Genomic DNA, 21,294 nt, shown 5'->3' with positions numbered 1-21,294 from the left:
TATTTTGTTCTTTTCATTGCTGAAGAATTTTCTGTTAAATATGGCTACATTTTCTTTATCTTTTCTTTCTCTTGATGGATATCTACATTATTACTAGTTTTCAACTATTGTGAATAATTCTGTTATGGGCATTCACATGCACATCATTCTGTAGACATGTTTTTCATTTCTCGTGGGTAAATACAGGGGAGTAGAATGACTCCATGTGATAAAAGTATGTTCAACTTTTTTTTTTTTTTTAAGATTTTTATTGTTAGGGAACAGATAAGAGGTACAGGGGAGTTGAGAGGATTCACCAGAGACAGAGTGGGGAGCACAACAGGAAGATCCATGATAGACACTGCTGAGGGGAGCAGCTGGCGAGACAGGAGAGGTGTCTGCTGCCCCATGTGGGTCAATTCTCTGGATGGGTATCCAGCTTGTGCCGCAGTGGCCGCGGGTAGCCTTGTAGTGCTGAGCTTTAACCCATTGTGCCACCAGAGAGGGCCCCTAAACCGGGACGTTTCTGGTGGGCCAGTACTCTGCCCTCGACATTAGCTAGCGCGCGGGTTTGGCTGTGTCGCCCCAGTGACGTCACTAAAGGGGCGATGAGTATGCAAATGAGCAGTGTCGTCTGTGTTTTCATGTTTTAACACATGTATTTAGAAGAATTGAAAATATTTGTATATCCCAAATATTACGTTATAGCATTAATCATTTGGAGAGAACGCTATTTTGTGTGTGGCGGTCTAGGGGTTGCATGAAGAAAGTGACCCTGTGTAAGAAGTGTTTGACATCTGAGGGCAAAGTGCCAGGTGAGGCGAGCAGCTCATACTTACCTGGCAGGGGAGATACCATGATCATGAAGGTGGTTTTCCCAGGGCGAGGCTCACCCATTGCACTCCGGATGTGCTGACCCCTGCGATTTCCCCAAATGTGGGAAACTCGACTGCATAATTTGTGGTAGTGGGGGACTGCGTTCGCGCTCTCCCCTGATTTTACTGGTTTGGAAGAAAAGACTTTGTTGTTTCACAACTTTCACTTGTTTATAGTTATACATTTTTTTTTTAGTGTTCCTGCTAGTTGTGAATGTTTGTACAAAATTTTCTTTATCTGCTTAGTCACTACTTTTATGCAACTAGCTTTTCTTTCTGTTGAGTTATAAACAGTGAGGGACTTTTGTGAAACAGCTACTGCAAACCTTCAATGCTTTTCTCCCGTGGAGGGGTTTAGGAGTTGAGTTTCAGCCTGTGGAGTAATCCGTAGCTACCGCGGCAGGCAGGAGTTCGACCCCGACCATGAGGTGGCAGCAGACCTCTCCTGATTGCTCCCTTCTGCCGAGTATTTCAGCAGAGCCTCTTGCTATGTGCCCTCGTGAATTCTCTTACAACTCCCTCACCCAGCTCTGGCCTACACTCCACCTCCTGGATGTACAAATCTTTAGTATGAATAAAACACAGGGAGCTCAGTTTGCTTTTTAAAGATTTGTTTATTTATACATACAGAACTGAGGGACAAGCCAGAGGTGCAGGGGTGGTGAGAAGATTCACCAGAGACAAACTGGGAAGCAGAACAGGCCGACTGATTAAGTACACTGCTGAGGGGAGCAGCAGAGGTCTGCCACGCCATGTGGTCACCTCTGGGCCGGGGATGGAACTCATGCTGAAGTGGCTCTAGCCTCTTAGTGTTGTGCTTTTCCCACTGTGCCACCAGGGAGGGCCCAGTTTGCTTTAAATGTCTGAAACATACCAATTTCTGTTTCTCCCAAAGGCATCAACCACTTAATACTGAGGCATGTTACCAGAGTTACTGATTTAAAAATATGATCCATTTTATGTGTCCTAGCGCCAGAAGCCTAAAGGCAGTATTTCTGTCTCTGGCAAGAGACTGTTTCCTTGTCCTTTCCAGCTCTCAGAAGCTTAGCTTGCTTGTGGGTCCTTCCTCCATTTGCAAAGCTAGCAATTTAGTTTCTTCTCTCAGATTATTACAGGGCAGGGAGAGAGGGGCACCAGTGGGCCCCTAAGCCTGCCTGCTCTAAATAGGTTCTGCCATCCACCACATCAAGACAGAACATATAAGACTTTAATGAAAAGGAACTTTAATGCAGTGAATATACAACACAAAAGACAAAGAATATAACTTCTAAATCAAACACTTTAAGTTACCCGTCCCCTCGTGGGCCAAAGTCCACCCAATAGAGATTGGTCAAAAGCACAGTCTGAAAGCTTCCACAAGACTAAAGCACCTTCTGGCCAGCTGGGACCCATCGAGAATGGTCAGAACTGGCCAGACAAGTCTGGAAGAGCAAAATCAAAATCAATATACACTGCCATAGTCGGCCTCCCCACGGGTCTCTCACCCACATCTCTTTCAAGCAGGCCAAGGCCAAGAAATAAACACGGTTTCTTCACTTGTCTCCCTTTGCTCCATGTGGCTTCCTCAGGTCTCCTGGCTCACCATCCTGCTTCCTTCCTCCACAGATTCTTTCTCAGCTCTGCTCAGCTCCACCCTCCTTCTGGGTGGGGCTGGGAACCTGGAACTTCCCCTTTTCCTGGGGACCCCCTGGTCCACGTCCACATTGAGCCCGCCTAAGTGATAAGGGATTATCGCCTGGTCTCGACAAGTCGTTAGTCAGGCTGCAGAATGTCTTGCCATAATCGATGGTGACCTATTGGGGCGGGGGGTGGAGTTAGACCGGGCGCGTTTCTGTTGGGCCAATACTGCGCCCGCAACTAAAGCAAGCGCGCGGGTTTGTCTGCGCACTCCGGTGACGTCCCAGAAAGGGGCGAGGATATGCAAATGAGACAGCGTCGGCTGACCTTCACATTTTACTACACTTTAATACTTGCAATAGCTGCAAGTATTCGTGTACCCCAGATATTATGTTACGCTTTTCGTTGTTTGGAGAGAACGCTATTTTGTGTGTGGCGGTCTAGGGGTTGCATGAAGAAAGTGACCCTGTGTAAGAAGTGTTTGACATCTGAGGGCAAAGTGCCAGGCGAGGCGAGCAACTCATACTTACCTGGCAGGGGAGATACCATGATCACGAAGGTGGTTTTCCCAGGGCGAGGCTCACCCATTGCACTCCGGATGTGCTGACCCCTGCGATTTCCCCAAATGTGGGAAACTCGACTGCATAATTTGTGGTAGTGGGGGACTGCGTTCGCGCTCTCCCCTGGTTTTCTGAGTTTAACGTTAGACTTGTTATTTTTCTGACTGTCTTATGGCTGGTTTAGTTTATTCCTATGTAATCCGTGTTGTTACTTAGCAACTCCTGGCTTTTCTTGTTTTTAAGTTAAATTTTAACACTTGTTGTATTATAGCATCCTTTCCTTTTTCAAAAGTTGCTTATATTGTCAAATTATTAGCTCAGGGCTCTCCATGGTGGTGCCGCGGTGTAAAGTGCAACAGTGTGAAGTTATCCGCGGGAGCTGAATCCCCCACCAGGAAGCTGACCCACATGGAGTGGCAGTCGTCTCCTTTCCCACTGTCCGCCTCAGCAGTGCTACTTCATCGATCTGCCCACTGTTTCTCCTGAATACTCTCATCCCCCCCACATCTGGCCTGTACCCCAGTTCTTGTATGCATGAATAAATAAATCTTATTTAAAAATTAAAATTGTAGGTCAAAAGGTATAAAACCATCTCTGGCACGATATATGTATGTATGTATGTATGCATGTATATGTGTATCCAGAGTTAAAAATGTTTTCCCCCTGATTATAGTCATATTACAGAATATTTAGTGGGAAAAATTCAGTAGTTCTGCATGGACACTAGTACAATTTTGTTGATTTACATTTTGCTGTATTTCCTTTAAGTGTCTTTACCTTTGCCTTTCTAGAAACAGTACTAGTAATCTATACTTGATATGCTGCATTATACTTCTTATGTCATTATCTGGCTTCCTATGTCATTATTAAGAAACTTGAAGTTCTTTCCCTCCTGCCTCATATCCCTTACATCCCACTGTTCCTTTCCTGCTTAATCTCATAACAGTAGTGGTGTTTATTAATATCCACTAGTTGTTGTAAAACTTTGTATCATATCTTTTGCTATATAAATATTCAGTTTTCTATCATCCTGACTTGCTTTCTAAACGTTGTTCTTTCAAATGCCCTCTGTTTTGCTGGAAATGGCTGATATAGACTTTGAAAGATGAAAATTATAAGGGAAAAAGTTTCTAAAGAATTTAAAAATATTTATCATGTGACTTCTTATCCCCCAAATAATTTAAGGCACACAATTAAGATGACTAAATATTAGAAGAAAGTCAAGTGTAGGATGCTGTCACTAATATGTGGAATATAGGGAAACAAAACAAAATATATAAAGACAAAGAAATCTGACAGTAGAATTGAGGCTACCATAAAGGGAGGATGGGAGCACAGTGGATGGCAGTAGAGACTTAGCTTCACAGTGCTGCGCTTTAACCCTTTGCACCACCAGGGAGGGCCTCCTATTTTACCTTGTAAAAACATTTTCCTTAGTCTTCCTGTCAGCAATGTATTTCAGTAGATCCACCTGCTCTGCTCCTCACTCTGGTGAATCATCTTTCATACACATACATACACTCAACCCTTTTGTGTACATTCTCAGTTCTATGCATAAATAAAAGTAAGTCTTAGAAAATTGCTTCCTTTAGACATCTCTGTGGTGCAGGGGTTTGACAGTGCCATCAAGCTATCGCCAGCCACTGTGGCATGGATTTTGATTGCAGACCTTGAAGGTGACTCACATGGGGCAGCAGACCTATCCTGTCTCACCCACTACTCCCCTCAGCAGTGAATTTCAGTAAATCTATGCCTGTTCTGCTCTCCCCACTCTACCTCTATCTAATCCTCTCACCACAGCACCTCTGGCCTGCACCCCAGTTCTTGTATGCATAAATAAATCAATCTTTACTAAAAATAAATAAATAAATAAATAAATAACTTCTTTAGGGCCCTCCTTGGTGGTTTAACCTTTTAAAGTGCAGCACTTGTGAAGCTATTTGCAGCCACTGCAGTAAGAGTTCCATCCCCCCGCCAAGGAATTGATCCATAGGGCGCAGCAGACCTCTCCTGTCTCGCCCGCTGCTCCCCTCAGCAGTGTTTTTCAGTACATCTCTGCCTGTTCTGCTCCCCACTCTGTCTCTGGTGAATCCTCTCACTATCCTCCTCCTCTGGCCTGTATTCCACTTCTGTATGCACAAATAAATACATCTTAAAAAAATTCTTTCTGGAAAATGGAGACCGAAAGAGGCCAAGTAATAAGACTAGTCCTTAAGGGATGCTGCGACTCACACCCGAGACACTGAGTATGTAACCTAGACATATGTTTCAGCGCTGGCCTCCGCCTCACAAGCAGCCCTGTATCGCAGAGCAAAATTCAGGCTTCTCATAACAAAACCTCGTCGAAATCTTTGAGTATGCCCAAAAGGCAAGGCACTTTAAAAATCTTCCCCAGTTACACCAACTGAGGATGTTTTTGGACCTTCGTAGGACACAGCTAGAGCGGATTTATCCTTCCGGAAGGAGAGTAACATCCGGAAAGACGCGTAACGACAAGAGGCGGGGATATGGAGATGAGGTGCGTGGTGACTGCCGGTTACAGTAATTCTTCGGGAGGTAGACTTTTTACTGAATATCTAAAAGGCTGTTTGCTGTTCTCTCTCCTGTCAATAGCCTTGCAGTTTCTCACAGGAAGCATTAGCAGCACGAAATATAATTGACCCTGACTAAATAGTGTTTTATTGATGAAGGTGAGGTACCAGGCGACAGAAGCAGCTCATACTTACCTGGCAGGGGAGATACCATGATCACGCAGGTGGTTTTCCCAGGGCGAGGCTTATCCATTGCACTCCGGATGTGCTGACCCCTGCGATTTCCCCAAATGTGGGAAACTCGACTGCATAATTTGTGGTAGTGGGGGACTGCGTTCGCGCTCTCCCCTGGTTTTTCTGGTTCTAAAGTTAGATCTTGAGATGTGTCAGCACCCTTATTAAGAGTTGGGACGTCACAATCGTGTGTTTAGAGGAATTTGTTTTATCGTTTTGGTATCCTGAGTGTGTCCACGTGGTTTGTGTAGTTACATTTTTATACCTCGGACTAGCAAATTTTACTTGTAGACATTTTTTAGGTAAGAAATTTAAATAAAACATCTAAATACTTAGTCATTTCTTTACAACACCTTATCTCCAAATACAGTAACATTCAGAGTTCCTCGGGGTTTGGGCTTCAGAATAGGAATGAGTGGGAAGGAATACAATTCAGCCCACGATGATTAGCCATCTGGAGCACAATGGGAATGTCACTTTTTTCTTTATTCCTGGAAATGGAAGGGACACGTATTAATGTAGAAATTAAAGAAAAAGTTCAAAATAAAACAAAACTTAAGTTACGGTCCTCCCTGGTTATGCTATCGCCAGTCAGTCGCTGCAGCACAGAGGTGACCCTCGTGGCCATGGCATAGCAGACCTCTCTTATCTGGCCTGTTGCTCTCATTATTTTGTATCTGGTGAATACCCTCATACCTCTGCACCTCTGGTTTACACTCCAGTTCTTGTGTGCATAAATAAATTCTAAACATCTTTTAAAAAAAGTTATTAGCAATTTCCATCATTTATCATTGAAGAAATTATTACTTCTCAGTCAGTAACCTAGATGCTACTATTTTAGCCTTCTTAACTCTTCACTTCACAGGATATACTCTTATTTCTTCTAGTAGCTTAGTATTTCAGCACTTCGCCACCCACACTCCTTGAATCACGTGGTTAGCCTTCCCTTTCTGATCTACTGTTTTTGGAGCTTCAACTGCTACCACTGTCTGTTCTGCTGGGTGGAGTGTTGGGATGACAGAGTTTCATTTTTAGGTGCTTTACCCAGCTCCCGGGACACTTGAGACACCTGGTTGGTAAACACAAACACTTGATTATATTTATGATGACCATGGTCATTATTGTGCATAGGAACAGCTGATAACTAGAGAGAGCTCCCTTTGGGGCAGGCATAGCACTAAGTACTTTATATCTATTAGCTCATTTATACCTTTCAGGAAATATAATACCCGGTGGCCATTATTGTCCCCTTTTACTGATAAATAAAATGAGCCCTATCAGGTTTCATAATTTCCCCAAGGTCACACATGGAGGTGACAGAGCCAGGACCAGAAATTCAGCTTCTCACCTGTGACCCCAGCCCTCACTGTTGTACTTTCTACAGTTCTACATGACTGCATTTTCCTACTAACCTTTCAAAGTCTGTGCTCTCGTTATATATTTTAAAAGATTTATTTATGGATACAAGAACTGGGGAACTTGGGCGTAGACCAGAGGTTGGGGGGTGGTGAGAGGATTCACCAGAGACAAAGTGGGGAGCAAGCAGAACAGGTAGATGGAGTGAAAACACTACTGAGGGGAGGAGTGGGTGGGTCAAGAGAGGTCCGCTGTGCCATGTGGGTCACCTCCCTGGAAGGGTGTTGAACTTGTGCTACAGTGGCTGCAGACAGCTTCATAGCACTGTGCTTTAACCCCTTGCACTACCAGGGAGGGCCCTCTCCTTATTATCTTAATGATGCATCAAATGTTTGTATTTCTGATTTTACCTTCCAATAGTCACTGCTTTTTCCATCTTGAAAATTGTTGATTCATTCTTTTCTTAATTTTCAAGGGTAACATTAAGAATCCCCACTTTAAGCCCTCCCATCCTGCATCCGTATCCCAGTTCTACATGCATAGATAAATCTTAAAAAAAAAAAAAGAATTTCCATATTAGGGCCCTCCCTGGTGGTACCTGTGGGTTAAAGTACAGCACTATGAAGCTAGCCACACCACTGCAGCACCAGTTCAATCCCCCACTGGGGAAGTGACCTACATTGTGACCTGCTGTCCTGCCTGCTGCGCCCCTCAGAAGTGTACTTTGTCAGTCTCTTCCTGTTCTGCTCCCCACTCTGTCTCTGGTGAATAAATGTGACTTGACATTGCTTCTGTGCATTTCTGATTCAGCTAGCAGAGCATGTTGTTTTCTTTTAAAATAGGATGTCTCGGGCTGTTCAGCTTCCAGTGCCGTGTCCTGTTCAGCTTGGTTCCTTAAGGAATGACTCCTTAGAAGCTCAGCTTCATGAGTATGTCAAACAAGGGAACTATGTGAAAGTAAAGAAGATTCTAAAGAAAGGTAAGAACCATGTTAAAATGGCAGATGCTGCTACGGGCCACATTTCTGCATTGGAAGGAAAACCAGGGACATCATAAAAATGTGTGCTCTTGGGGACATTAGGGAGTTAAATTGAGGGATGAGGTGTTCTCTCAATGTGTGTGGTCATATTTTAGCATTAGAGCGGATGTTTGAGGGGCCTCCCTGGTGGCCTAGGGGTTAAGTCTCAAGGCTGAGACTTAACTACAGTCTGAGTTACATGTTTCAAGGAGATGACCCACATATGGGGCTGCAGACCTCTCCTACCTCACCAGCTGCTTCCTTTTAGCATGTATTTCAGTCAGTCCACCTGTTTTGCTCCCCACTCTGACTCTGGTGAATTTTCTCACACACCCCCCTGGCCCCAGTCTACACTCCAGTTCTCCTACAGAAAAAGAACAAATTTAAATGAAATAAAATAAAATGAATGTTAAAGTTAGGCATGCTGGACTTTTAATTTTTTTTTTTTTTTAAGATTTATTTATTTGTGCACACAGAGCTGGGGTACAGACCAGAGGCTCAAGAGCGGTGAGAGGCTTCACCAGAGACAAAGTGGGAAGCAGAACAGGCAGATCAATGAAGTACACTGCTGAGGGGAGCAGCAGGCGGGTCAGGAGAGGTCTGCCACGCCATGTGGTCACCTCCGGGGCAGGCGGGAATCGAACTCATGCAGAAGTGGCCTCAGCTTCTCAGTGCTGCGCTCCAGCCCGCTGCGCCACCAGAGAGGGCCACATGCTGCACTTATAGTGTCTGTGGCCCACACCTTCCAGAGTGAGAGGCAGTTTTAGGATGAATCTTCTACACATCTCCTAAATAATCTCTATCTGCAGAATCTAGAATTTAAGCTAGAACAGGTGATGGGACAGACAGGTTTAACTGGATATAAAGGAGCACTTCATCTGGTGATTTCCCCTAGAAAGCTCACAGTAGAGAGCAGGGTGTGGCAAGTCTCCCCATAGTGTAAAGAAGAACTTCTGAGGAAGTGGCCAAATCGGTTTTATTTTTTTTTAAAGATTTATTTATGAATGCACACGGAACTTGGGGTATAGGCCAGAGGTGCAGGGGTGGTGAGAGGATTCACCAGAGACAGAGTGGGGAGCAGAACGAGCAGAGCGACGAAGTACACTGCTGAGGGGAGCAGTGGGTGAGGTAGGAGAGGTCTGCCGCGCCATGTGGGTCACCTCTGGGGCCGGAGATCGAACTTGCACTGAAGCCCTGAAGCAGCTATGGCTAGCTTCACAGTGCTGTGCTTTAACCCATTGTGCTACCAGGGAGGGCCCAAATTGACTTTTGATCCTTCAACTGTCACCTACCTTGCATCTGTTTAAGAGAAAATAATGGGGTTATCAGTGGAAAAGATTCCTTAAAAGGCCTACTCACGGGCTCTACCTGGTGGCACAATGGGTTAAAGCAATGCATTAACAAGCTCTCAGAAGCCACTTCAGCATGAGATCAATCCCCCAACAGGGAGGAGACCCACATGGTGCAGCAGACCTCTCTTCGCCTGTCTGCTGCTCCCCTCAGCAGTGTACTTTGTCGGTCTGCCTGTTCTGCTCTACACTCTGTCTCTGGTGAATCCTCTCACCCACCACAAATCTGGCATGTTCCTCAGTTCTGTAAGCATGAATAAATAAATCTTTTTTTTTTTTAAATGCCTACTCATAAAACAGAATGCTGGGCTTTTTTCCCTCCTCCCTAGCCTCAAGCCCAGTAAGAGGCCCTTCAGGTAAGCCTCATGGAGAGAACTGGGCTTCTGCAAACAGAGTGATGGAGGCTTGCCTCCCAGTTGGCTGAATAGGTCAGCCCACCCTGGTTGCCCCAGAAGACATGAAGAGAGCCTGACATGTCTGTCACATGTCACCTGCAGTTCAGGGATCAGAGCAGCCCTTGTTGGCTGGAGACCACCAGCCATACTTTCACTAGCTGGCATGGCAAGTACACTGACACAGAGTGTCAACTAAAGGGAACTAGGAACAAAGGAAAATTCTTTTTAAAGACTTATTTATCTATGCATACAGAACTGGGATACAGGCCAGAGGTGCAAGGGTGGTGAGAGGATTCACCAGAGACAGAGTGGGGAGCAGAACAGGTAGATTGACAAAGTACACTGATGAGGGGAGCAGAGGGTGGGTCATAGAGGTCTGCCTGGCCATGTGGGTCAGCTCTGGGGCTGGGATCGAACTCACACTGAAGCAGCTGTGGCTGGTTTGCAGTGAGTGCTGTGCTTTAACTTGCTGCACCACCAGGCAGGGCCCAAAAGAAGGAAAGTGCTTTGGGTGCTTTGCTGTGGAGTTGGAGGTTCTTAAGGAACCCATTCTCAAGAAAGAACAGTTATCCGGACAAAGCCAGAAACTACAGTGTCAACTCAGTACAAAGGCCCCTTGGCATCTTACTGATTTTTTTCTACCTCTTCTGGAGTTTCCAGAAACAGCCTTGAGATCAGATGAGTGGAAGAGCAAACAAGACGTTTTGACTTCAACAGAACCGGTCATTATTACCTGAAATAAGACTACACTTAAATGCCTTAAAGTGGCTAAAAGACTGGAATCTGCCAGATATGCCTCTCAGGAAAGGGAAAGGGGAACTGTCCGAGAAGGTATTTGAGGACAGCACAGGGCGCAAAATTCTCTCCAGATTGTATCCTGCTCAGTTCCGCTAAAGGATATATTAATTTTGACACCTCAAAGATGAGTGAGGTGAACCTCAACCCAGACTTTACCCATTTTTTATTATGCATATATTAACTGCCTCAGGTTAGAGACACCAACAGAAGACATGGGGCTCTGTCTCCTCGGAGTATAGTGCAGCAGAAAATACAGACGAGCACGATAAAGTCAGAGGGCCTCTGCTGTGCAGGGGTTAAAGTCTCAGCACTATTAAGCTAGCCCCTGCAGCATGAGTTTCAGTTCACTATTCCCCTCAGCAGGGTATTTCAGTCTGCCTGTTCTGCTCTCCACTCTGTCTATGGTGAATCCTCTCACCACCACCACTTTGCACCTATGGCTTACATACCAGCTTTTGTGTCCAAAACTTTTTTTTTTAAGTATAAAAATGGCCTTCCTTGGTGACACATGGGTTGAAACACAGAACTACGAAGCTGTCCAGCCACTGCAGCATGAGTTTGATCCCCTGCCAGGGAGCTGACCCACATGGCCCAGCAGACCTCTCCTGTCTCTCCTGCTGCTCCCCTTAGCAGTGTATTTCAGTATATCTGCCAGTTCTGTTCCCCAATCTGTCCCTAGTGAATCCTCTCACCACCGCACCTCTGGTCTATACCTAATTCTTGTATGCATAAATCAATAAATCTTCCCCCAAAGTGTACTATTTCCACTACCACCCCCTCCTTTCTTTCACAGACAAACTGTAACAGGGTGGTCACTAGGAAAAAGGGAAGTTCCAGGTTCCCTGCCCCACCCAGAAGGAGGGTGGAGCTGAGCAGAGAAAAAGGGGAGAAGAAAAGAAGGAAGCAGGATGGAGAGCCAGAAGGAGACCTGAGGAAGCCACATGGAGCAGCAAGCATGTGATGAAGAAACCATGCTTGTTTCCTTACCCTGTAACAGTCAAGGCAGATGTGGGTCAGAGACCTGTAGGAAGGTGACTATGGCAGCGTTTATATTTGATTTTGCTCTTTTCCTCCCTGACTTGTCTGGCCATTTCTGACCCTTTTCCATGGGTCCCGGCCAGAAGGTGCTTTAGTCTTGTGGCAGCTTTCAGGCCTTGCTTTGGGCCAATCCCTTTTGGGTGGACTTTTGCCCACGAGGGGACGGGTAACTTCAGGTGTTTGATTTAGAAGTTATATTCTTTGTGTTCCGTATTGTATACTCACTGTATTAAAGTCCCTTTTCATTAAAATTTTTTATGTTTTGTCTTGATGTGGTGGATGGCAGAACCCACTTAGAGCAGGCAGGTTTAGGGCTTCATTGGTGTCTCTCCCTGTCCTGTAACAAACTAGATTTCATCAAGGTGAATTTATCTAATAAATTGGCCAGAGGTAATCCGCGAGGAACAAAGGCAAGAAGGGTTAATCTCCTTTTTCATGGTGGGGCGGCGCCACAGGACAGGGCCCTGGAGGCTAGAAGCAGGGTGCAGGTTAATAGGAGTTTAGCGGGCACGTGCCGGCGGTGTGATTGGCTGCTAGGAAGATATATGCTAATGAACTGTGAAGTGTTTCGAGAAGAATTCAAGTGAAATATTGTTTTGAAGTTTGCCATTCAACCGAATTATTTTATAACAAACAAATGGTGAATTTAAATACATATAAAAGGGAAATGAATGTATAAACAAAAGTTTAAAAAGGTACCATGACTGTAAAGTGTGCGGTTCCCCTTGGCCCAGCAGCGGTCGCTTACCACGAGCTAAGACTATACTTTCAGGGATCATTTCTATAGTTCGTTACTAGAGAAGATTCTCTGATCGTGTAGAGCACCGGAAACCACGAGGAGGAGGTGCAGCGTTCTCTCCTGAGCGTGAAGCCGGCTCTGGGTGTTGCTTGTGCGACTGCTCTTTGCCATTGATGATCGTTCTTCTCTTCCTCTGGGAGAGCAAGAGGGAGAGGACGCAATCTGAGTGGTTTCTGTTTAAACTCTACTGTTTAAAGATTTGATTAAGGTTAGTTTCAGTTATGGCTGGGTTCTTACGGGCACCAGGCTCAGTTAAAACTGAAGCTCAGCGTAATTTAGTTTTTGATCTAGGGGGTTTTTGGCGTAGTATAAGAGTACAAAGGCTTTCAGTGTTGCACAGACGTGGCGTGCCTGGCCTAGCCTTTATTAACCAGGCATTAGTGTCATGGTTGATATGCAACTATTTATTTGAAATGAGGTTATGTCAGATGGTCCGAATTAGTTTCCCAAAAGCTAAGAAGGAAAAATAAAAACATGGGCTCTCCTTGGTGGTGCCGCGGGTTAAATGGAACACACCACGGGAAGCAAAAGCCACCTCAGCATGAGTTCCATCCTAGCCCTGGAGGTGATCTCCTGCCCTCCCTGCCTGCTCCCCTCACCAGTGTATTTCAGTGTAGATCTGCCTGTTCCTGCTCCCCACTCTCTGATGAATCCTCTCTGCCCCTGCATCTCTGGCCTGTACCCCAGTTCTATATTCATAAATTAAAAAATTAAAATATGATTTCATAGCAGAAGCATAAAGAATTGGAGGGAAGAGTGCACTGGACTACGATGGTGGCACACGGGTGAATTGGTGGTGGGAAGCCTATGGGAATTACAGCTGAGATGAAAAAATGCACAAAATGAAAAATGATGTAAAAAAACAAAGAAAAAAGCTGTCAATTCAGTCTCTGAAAGTGTCTACACATGATGCAAACATAAGGTGCAGAACCAAAAAGGTTTTGCTCTACACAGCTAGCCGGTACCCACCTCACCAGTGACTGAGCTCTTGGCTTACTCCCATTTGAAGCTCAAAACTCTTGGGGACACCTCCAGGCTTTTGCTAAGACAGAAATCATTCAGTTCAGCTGATCCGCTGATAGAAGAGAAAGGCGTTTCCTTTAGCTTCGGGCGTGGCCACCTTACCACAATGTCTGCGTCTGCGCCTCGCGGGGTTTAAGGATGGGAGTTGTGAATGGCTCTCACCCAGCATTATGTTACTAGTGCGTGGGAGTTAATTTTTTTTTTTTACCATTAATTACATTCCCCTTACCACAGTGGAATGTATTGTTTAAGTCAGCATTTGACAGCTGATATTGCAAAACCTCTGTCTTAGTTCAGTGGAGCCAAAACTGGGAACACTTTCTCACCGTAAGTGTGAAGTGTGCGGCTCCCCTTGGCCCAGCAGCGGCTGCCTACCACGAGTTAAGACTATACTTTCAGGGATCATTTCTATAGTTCGTTACTAGAGAAGATTCTCTGATCGTGTAGAGCACCGGAAACCACGAGGAGGAGGCGCAGTGTCCTCTCCTGAGCGTGAAGCCGGCTCTGGGTATCGCCTGTGCGACTGCTCTTTGCCATTGATGATCGTTCTTCTCTTCCTCTGGGAGAGCAAGAGGGAGAGGACGCAATCTGAGTGGCTTCCGGTCTGTCTTTCTTTGTGTTGACAGTTATTTTATACTGTCTTTTCCTGTGCCCTTCGTTAACGCTTTCCCGATGTGCTCTTCCTTCTCCTCTTGCTCTGAGAACTTCCTTTAGCTTCTCCTGTGTTTAGTCTGTAGGCTGGCACCTGGATGTGGTAGGTCTTACAGTCTGACTTATTGACCAACCGTTCTACCTGTGGGTAACCCCTAGGTTGTCCTGTGTTCTCTCGCAGGTTTTTATAGGACTTGTGAGCATTGTTTTTTTGTTTAAGTTTCATTGAAGGCTTTTGCTCGTAAGTTAAATTCTCAACAATCTTTAGTTCAACTTCATATGATTCTATTTCAACCAGTTATATCTTTGAGTTTCCTTTAGTTACCAAAAACAGCTACTTCTAATAGTTTCAAGTGCACTTTTGATCTTGGCCAGCTTAGGCATTTTAAGGTAAATCACCTTAAAAAAGAACAAGTCTTAAAAAAACTTTAAAAAATCTTTAACCTTAAAAAAGAACAAGTGGTTCTCTTGTTTTCTTCGTTTCCCCCCCTCATCTCTGGCCTCTCCTGACCCCACCCATTGTCCCTCTCAGCAGTGTACTTCGCAGGTCAGCCTGTTCTGCTCCCCACTCTGTCTCTGGTGAAGCCTCTCACTTCCCCTGCGTGTCTCCGGCCTGTGCCCCAGTTCTGTATGTGTAAATAAACCTTTAAAATAAAACAAATGTGTACACGGGCCAGCTCAACCTGTGATCCTTTCCTGGCAAAAGCGGCACCTTAAACTGCACTTCGAAAGTAGATTAAAAATGGTGTCGCTGGACTATGGTGATGGCACAAGGGTGATTTGGTGGTAGGAGGCCCACAGGAATTACTACTGAGATGGGAAAAGGCACAAAATGATGTAAAAATAAACTATTATATTAAAAAAAATGTCTGCCCCCCCCCAGTGATTTTTTTTTTGGTTTGCTAAGTGAACTGGGGTACAGTACAGAGGTGCAGGGGTGGTGAGAGGATTCACCAGAGGCAGAGTGGAGACAGAACAGGCAGATTGAGCAGGGTGAAACAGGAGGTCTCCCATACCAATGGAGGTGACCAGAGGGGTCACCTCTCTGGCTAAGGGATCAAATTTGTGCTGAACTGGCTGCATCTAGCTTCGTAGTCTGTACTTTAACCCACTGCACCATCAGGTAGGGCCCCCAAGTAGTGAAAGTGAAAGATTTTCCCCTCAAATTTTGTCACTCATTGACGTAGCATTTTGAGAGTACAGATCTCTATATGTCCACGTTTCATTAATCTGCCACCAAAACTCCCCTGCCAAAGTCCCACTGTAACTTTTCCCCAGGAAAAGGGGAGGTTCCAAGTTCCCTGCCCCACTCAGAGGAGTGTAGAGCTGAGCAGGGAGAAGAATCTGGAGAGGAGACTGAGAAGGAAGGAAACAGGATGGAGAGCCGGAGGAGACCTGAGAGTCACATGGAGCAGAGTCATGTGAATAAGCGGCTCTTGTTTTTTGGTCCTGGACTTGTTTTTTGGTCCTGAACCCACGCCCACAGACGTGGGTGAGAGACCCTTTGGGAGGTTCACTGTAGCAGCGTTTATCTTGATTTTGATTTTGCTCTTTTCCTCTCAGACTTGTCTGGCCATTTCTGACCCTTTTCTATGGGTCCTGGCCAGAAGGGGCTTTAGTCTTGTGTCTGGCTTTCAAGCCTTGCTTTGGACTAATCCCTTTTGGGTGGACTTTCACCTGTGAAGGGGTGGGTAACTTTGGGTGTTTGATTTGGAAACTATATTCTTTGTCTGACACAAGCTATGCAACATCCATAGTCTGACAGATTCCGGGTAGATCGGGATAAGCTCTGAAAAATCAGACTGTCCACTGCTAACTTATGTTATGACCTCCCTTTTTTGTATAAACATAATATCAAAATATTCTGAGCAACATTCAGTTTACAACTGGATTGTCTTAGCCACACAGGCGGCTGCCTGGTTCAGGCAAGCTGCCCCAGGAGGAGAAATTACTCTGTCTCCTGAGACAAAAGGCAAGCGCCAGGAGAAATAAGACCCCAGGACATAAAAAACTCCTGGGAAGCTTCCTTGGTATCTTTGAATAAAAAATAAACTTCAGATAAGGCTCCCAGGGCATAAGGACTCATGGACAAATTTTAACCTTGACTACACAGGTGTTGTTTGATATACAACTGTACAACTTTCTCTTAATTTACTCCTTTATAAAACAAACACTAACTACTCTCTGCTAGCCTCAAATTACCCATTAGCTCTTCCTTAGACAATCACTGATAACACTGCTAACACAATTTACTACTATCCCAAGACCCTTAACAACCTTTTTCTAACAAGCTCACCCTTTTCCAGACCCCTCTTCCTTTGATGATAACTAGACAGCTGTATATATGATAACTGTCACAAAAATGTATCATTTAGTATACCCTGAATTGTAAACAGAAGAATGCTTTTTCCCTTGTCCTTGAGAATGTTTTATGGAGATATCTCATTAACTTACCCTATGCATTATTACAATTAACTACTTGCTACACAATATAAATAAAGACCTGCTGAAGGAAAAGCAGGAAGACTTGCACCCTATCCTGACTCCCGTGTCTTCCTCGCATCCGTTCCCCTCTCCTCTTTTGGAATATCCGCTCGCCGACGCCTCCCCATCTTAGGGTCCTGACTGTGCTGCCTCCAGACACCTCAAAAGTTGGAGCTAGTCTCCGACATTTGTCTTTTCTGTATTGCACACTAATTGTATTAAAGTTCTTTTCCATTAAAGGTCTTACATGTTTTGATTTGATGCAAGGTGGATGGCAGGTTTGGGGGTTAAAGGGTGCCCCCCTCCCTGCCCTTTAACACCATCTCCTTTCTTCCCTTCCCCCCACCTTTGCTTTTTTTTTTCCCCCACACAATTACTTTTACTTTGCCCATCCTTTTAAATTGTTGAGTAGTACTTCATTGCATGTACCACAGATTCTTTATCCAGTCAACTGGCTCTGTACACAGGTTGGTTCCATGATTTGGTTATTGTGAATAATGCTGCTGTGACCATAGCATCTTTTCATATTGATGTTTTTGTATTCTTCGGATAAATACCCATCAGTGGCATTGATGTCACTTTTGGAGTTGATGGATTTGGAGTGCAGGGTACTTGGGTTCACTCTGGGAAAGGTACTTGGGTTTCACCAGAGCTCCCCTTTTAGCGGCACGCAGTGAGTTCCGTAGGTGAGTTTCTCCATGAAACATAGATGCTAGTTATATTTAAAGAGCAGTTTTATTAAGGAAAAGGATAGAGGAATAAAGGACATTTGCATAGTGACAAGCAGGCAGGAAGAGCTGCCCTGAAAGGGACAGGCTTGCTGAGAGAGGCCTGAATGGTCGCAGGCAGGTGGCCTTAGGAGAGTGGCCTCCGCTGAGGGGCGCCAGTGCCCAGAAGCCCTGGCAGGTACAGGTCACGGGCAGGCCAGAGGATGCTGCCCTGCAGAGGGAAGCACCTGCATAGGCACAGGTGGGCAGAAGATTGCTGCCCCTTGCTGGTGCAGATTGCCCTGATATAGACATCTCTTTGGGAGGGGTTTACTCCCTGTAAGCTTAGGTTTGTTGATTTTGAATAGAATCTAAAAGGGACAGAAGATCCCACAATGGGCTTCATGTCCATATCTTTATCTTTCACCTTTTGGTCTGTGATAGACACCGCCTATAGTAGTTTGCTACCTGCTTAGATCTTATGCTTTGTAGTCTAGCATGTGTGCCTAAGGATTTAGGTTTCTTTTTTTTTTTTTTTTTTTTTTTTTTTTAAATTTATGCATACAGTGTTGGGGTACAGACCAGAGGTACAGGGGTGGTGAGAGTCTTCACCAGAGACAGAGTGGGGACAGGAACAGGTAGATGGATGAAGTACATTGCTGAGGGGGGAGCAGCAGCCGGGTCAGCAGAGGTCTGCCGCATCATGTGAGTCAGCTCCCTGGCCAGGGATTGAACTCCTGCTGCAGTGGTTGGTGATAGGTTGATAGTGCTGAGACTTAACCCTTTGAGCCACTAGGGAGGCCTAGCCCATTAAAAAAAAAAAAGATTAATTTATTTATGCATACAGAACTGGGGTACAGGCCAGAGATGCATGTGGTGAGAGAATTCACCAGAGACAAAGTAGAGAATAGAACAGGGAAATTAATGAAGTAAACTGCTGAGGGGAGCAATGGGAGAGACAGCAGAGGTCTGCTGTGCCAGGGGGTCACCTCCCTGGCGGGGGATGCAACTGCACTGTGAAACAGCCTCATCTAACTTCATAGTGCTGTGCTTTAACCCCTTGCACCACCAGGGAGGGACCAAGCCCATGTTTTTTTATTTCTGGTTATAAGTTATTTTTATTTATTTTTATATATAAGTTTATTTTTACATCATTTTGTGCCTTTTTCCCTCTCAGTTGTAATCCCCGTGGGATTCGCATCACCAAATCACCTGGTGCTATCACCATAGTCCAGTGCACTTTCCTCCCTGCACCATTTTTGATCCCATTCCCCACTCCACCCCCATAAAATGTCTCTGGTATATAGCTGTTCATTATTGTTATTATTTTCTCCCCTGGTCCTTTATGCTCGTGCTATGAGTGAAACCATCTGGTATTTTTCCTTTTCTTTCTGGCTTATTTCACTAAGCATGTTCCCTTCCAGCCCCCTCCATGTTGCTGCAAAAGGCATGTGTTTATCTTTTATTGATTGCTGAGTAATATTCCTTTGTGTCTATGTATCACCTCTTTTTAATCCAGTCATCTACTTTTGGGCATTTGGGTTGATTCCATGTCTTTCCTATTGTAAATAAAGCAGCAATAAACATAAGCCCATTTTTTTTTTAAATGAACATAAGAAAGACTCACATCCCAGACCTCACAAGCCCCTTGTCCCTCTACCTGGAGAGGAGAGCAGGGCTGCCTTACCATGCTTATCATGCTTAGGCACTTAGTGAAGTTTGAATTTTACCCTAACACTGGGATGCTAAGGGAATGCTTTTTTTTTTTTTTTTTGAACAGGGTTGTATCACGGGTGATTTAGAGGTTAAGAAGAACCCTCTCGCTCCTGCATGCACAGAAGGAGCTGTGATGGGACCAAAGAGACAGGAACCACGAGATTATTTTTGGCAGTTTTCTTTGTGAGGATCAGTGGGGACTGGATAGCTATCGCGCCTAGCTGCCCAGTTCAGATCTGGTCGCCTTCCGACTCATCCTGACGTCAACGGAATTGTCGCGGAAAATAGGGCGGGGTTGGTAGCCGCTGACGAGTGATTGGCTGTCCAGGAACAGCATGTTAATTAAATGTCAGTTTGAACCGCTTCGGAAACATTTAAAATATTTAAAGTAGCATTTAAAATGCTTTGTAGCTGTAGTCACGTAAAAGAGCTTTAGAAAATGATATATTTGCAAAGAATCTGCCCAGAGGAAAAACTCACCATTACTGTAATATACATCGGCTTTTTTCACTCCAGAAGGGGCAGGGCGCCTGAGTTAAGACTATACTTTCAGGGATCATTTCTATAGTTCGTTACTAGAGAAGATTCTCTGATCGTGTAGAGCACCGGAAACCACGAGGAGGAGGCGCAGCGTCCTCTCCTGAGCGTGAAGCCGGCTCTGGGTGTCGCTTGTGCGACTGCTCTTTGCCATTGATGATCGTTCTTCTCTTCCTCTGGGAGAGCTAGAGGGAGAGGACGCAATCTGAGTGGTTTTCGCTTTTTCATTGTAAAGATAGAGACTTTTACTTTTCCTTAGGGGCAGCTAGAGTAATGCTTTTGCTTTAGTGTTGCCCTTGTGTAACTAAGTATCCTCTAAGCAGTGGAGTTGCTGGCCTTTCAGTGCAGAAGTCCAGGTTTCTGCTCACCAGAGACTGGGGAACAAGACAGGTAGTTTATCAGGTACACTGCTGAGGGGAGCAGCAGCAGGGGAAGAGACAGGTCTGCTGGGCCATGTGCAGGGCTTCGCCCCTAGCCCAGGCAGTTCTGTGGAAGGCCTCCCACCTGAAACACGCAGGCCTCTCAGCAAAGCTGGATTCTCTGTTCTGTCCCTGTGCCTAGTAAACCTGCTCTTTAAATATAACTAATATCTGTCTGTGGAGCGACTGGGTGCTCTTGAGAGGGGAGCTCCCGTGAAGCCATCCCAGAGTGAACCCAAGGACCCCACATGCCAAATTCATCTCCATAAACTACAGCACTGAGACTTAACCTCTGTGCCACCAAGGAGGACCCATTCAACTTTCCCTTTTTTAAAAAAGAATTGGCAGTAGTGGTACATGAAGGTACTATACAGTTCTCTCTCTCCCCTACATCCCTGCCCCCAGCATTGTGTCATTGTTTCCTGATAGTTGCCTTTGTATTTGCTTTGCAGGAATTTATGTTGATGCAGTTAACTCCCTGGGCCAGACACCACTTTTCATTGCATCATTGTTAGGCCTTATGAAATTAGTTGATGTTCTGGTGGATTATGGATCAGATCCAAATCAGTAAGTATGTTAACATCTGGAAAATAGGTGTTATGCCCCTAAAATGAGTTGGGAAGTTAAAGAAAACTTTTAAAAAATATTTATTTGTTTATTATAAATTCCAGTTTGTTTAGATTTTGTTAAGACTTCTCTTTAAGATTTATTTATGCATACAGAACTGGGGTACAAGCCAGAGTTGCAGGGTCAGTGAGAGGATTCATCAGAGACAGAGTGGGGAGCAGAACAGGCACATTGATGAAGTACACTGCTGAGGGAGCAGCAGGCAGGTCAGGAGAGGTCTGCCGCGGCATGTGGTCACCTCCGGGGCTGGGATTGAACTAGCAGTTGCAGCTGGCTTGTAGTGCTGCGTCCTACCCACTGTGATGGGCCGGGGAGGGCGGAAAGAAAACTTTTAGGTAAAATAAAAAAAAGGATGATTTGAGTATTTGGAAACTACTTTGACAAGTAGTTTCAAAATAATTTCGAATTAGCAAAGAACCTTTGCTAATTTTTATCAGTTAAATATAGTTGTATATATATATATGTATATGTTGAAATGTAACTGCTGGAAATTTTTTTCTAAGCAGTTTTACTAGGCCCAGTGAAATGATTAAGTGAAACTAATTAATGACTTTCTACTTCTAGGTTCTAGTTTGTATGAT

At 44.9% G+C, this 21,294-nt stretch overlaps 1 protein-coding gene across 1 annotated transcript in view; it reads left to right on the top strand.

Annotated features, from left to right (window-relative positions):
* Positions 1 to 7,995: 7,995 nt before the first annotated feature.
* Positions 7,996 to 21,294, top strand: part of TEX14 (testis expressed 14) — a 64,265-nt gene continuing 50,966 nt past the window's right edge. The window contains exons 1-2 of the mRNA XM_012726061.1: positions 7,996 to 8,131; positions 20,539 to 20,653. Coding sequence (XP_012581515.1) covers positions 7,996 to 8,131; positions 20,539 to 20,653 — 251 coding nt within the window. The remainder of the gene's footprint in view (positions 8,132 to 20,538; positions 20,654 to 21,294) is intronic.

The sequence above is a fragment of the Condylura cristata genome, unplaced genomic scaffold (genome assembly GCF_000260355.1).
Source record: "Condylura cristata isolate star-nosed mole 26May11 unplaced genomic scaffold, ConCri1.0 scaffold00017, whole genome shotgun sequence".
NCBI lineage: Eukaryota > Metazoa > Chordata > Mammalia > Eulipotyphla > Talpidae > Condylura > Condylura cristata.
The sequence above is the reverse complement of the archived record's forward strand: the minus strand, read 5'-3'. Positions and strand labels throughout refer to the sequence as shown.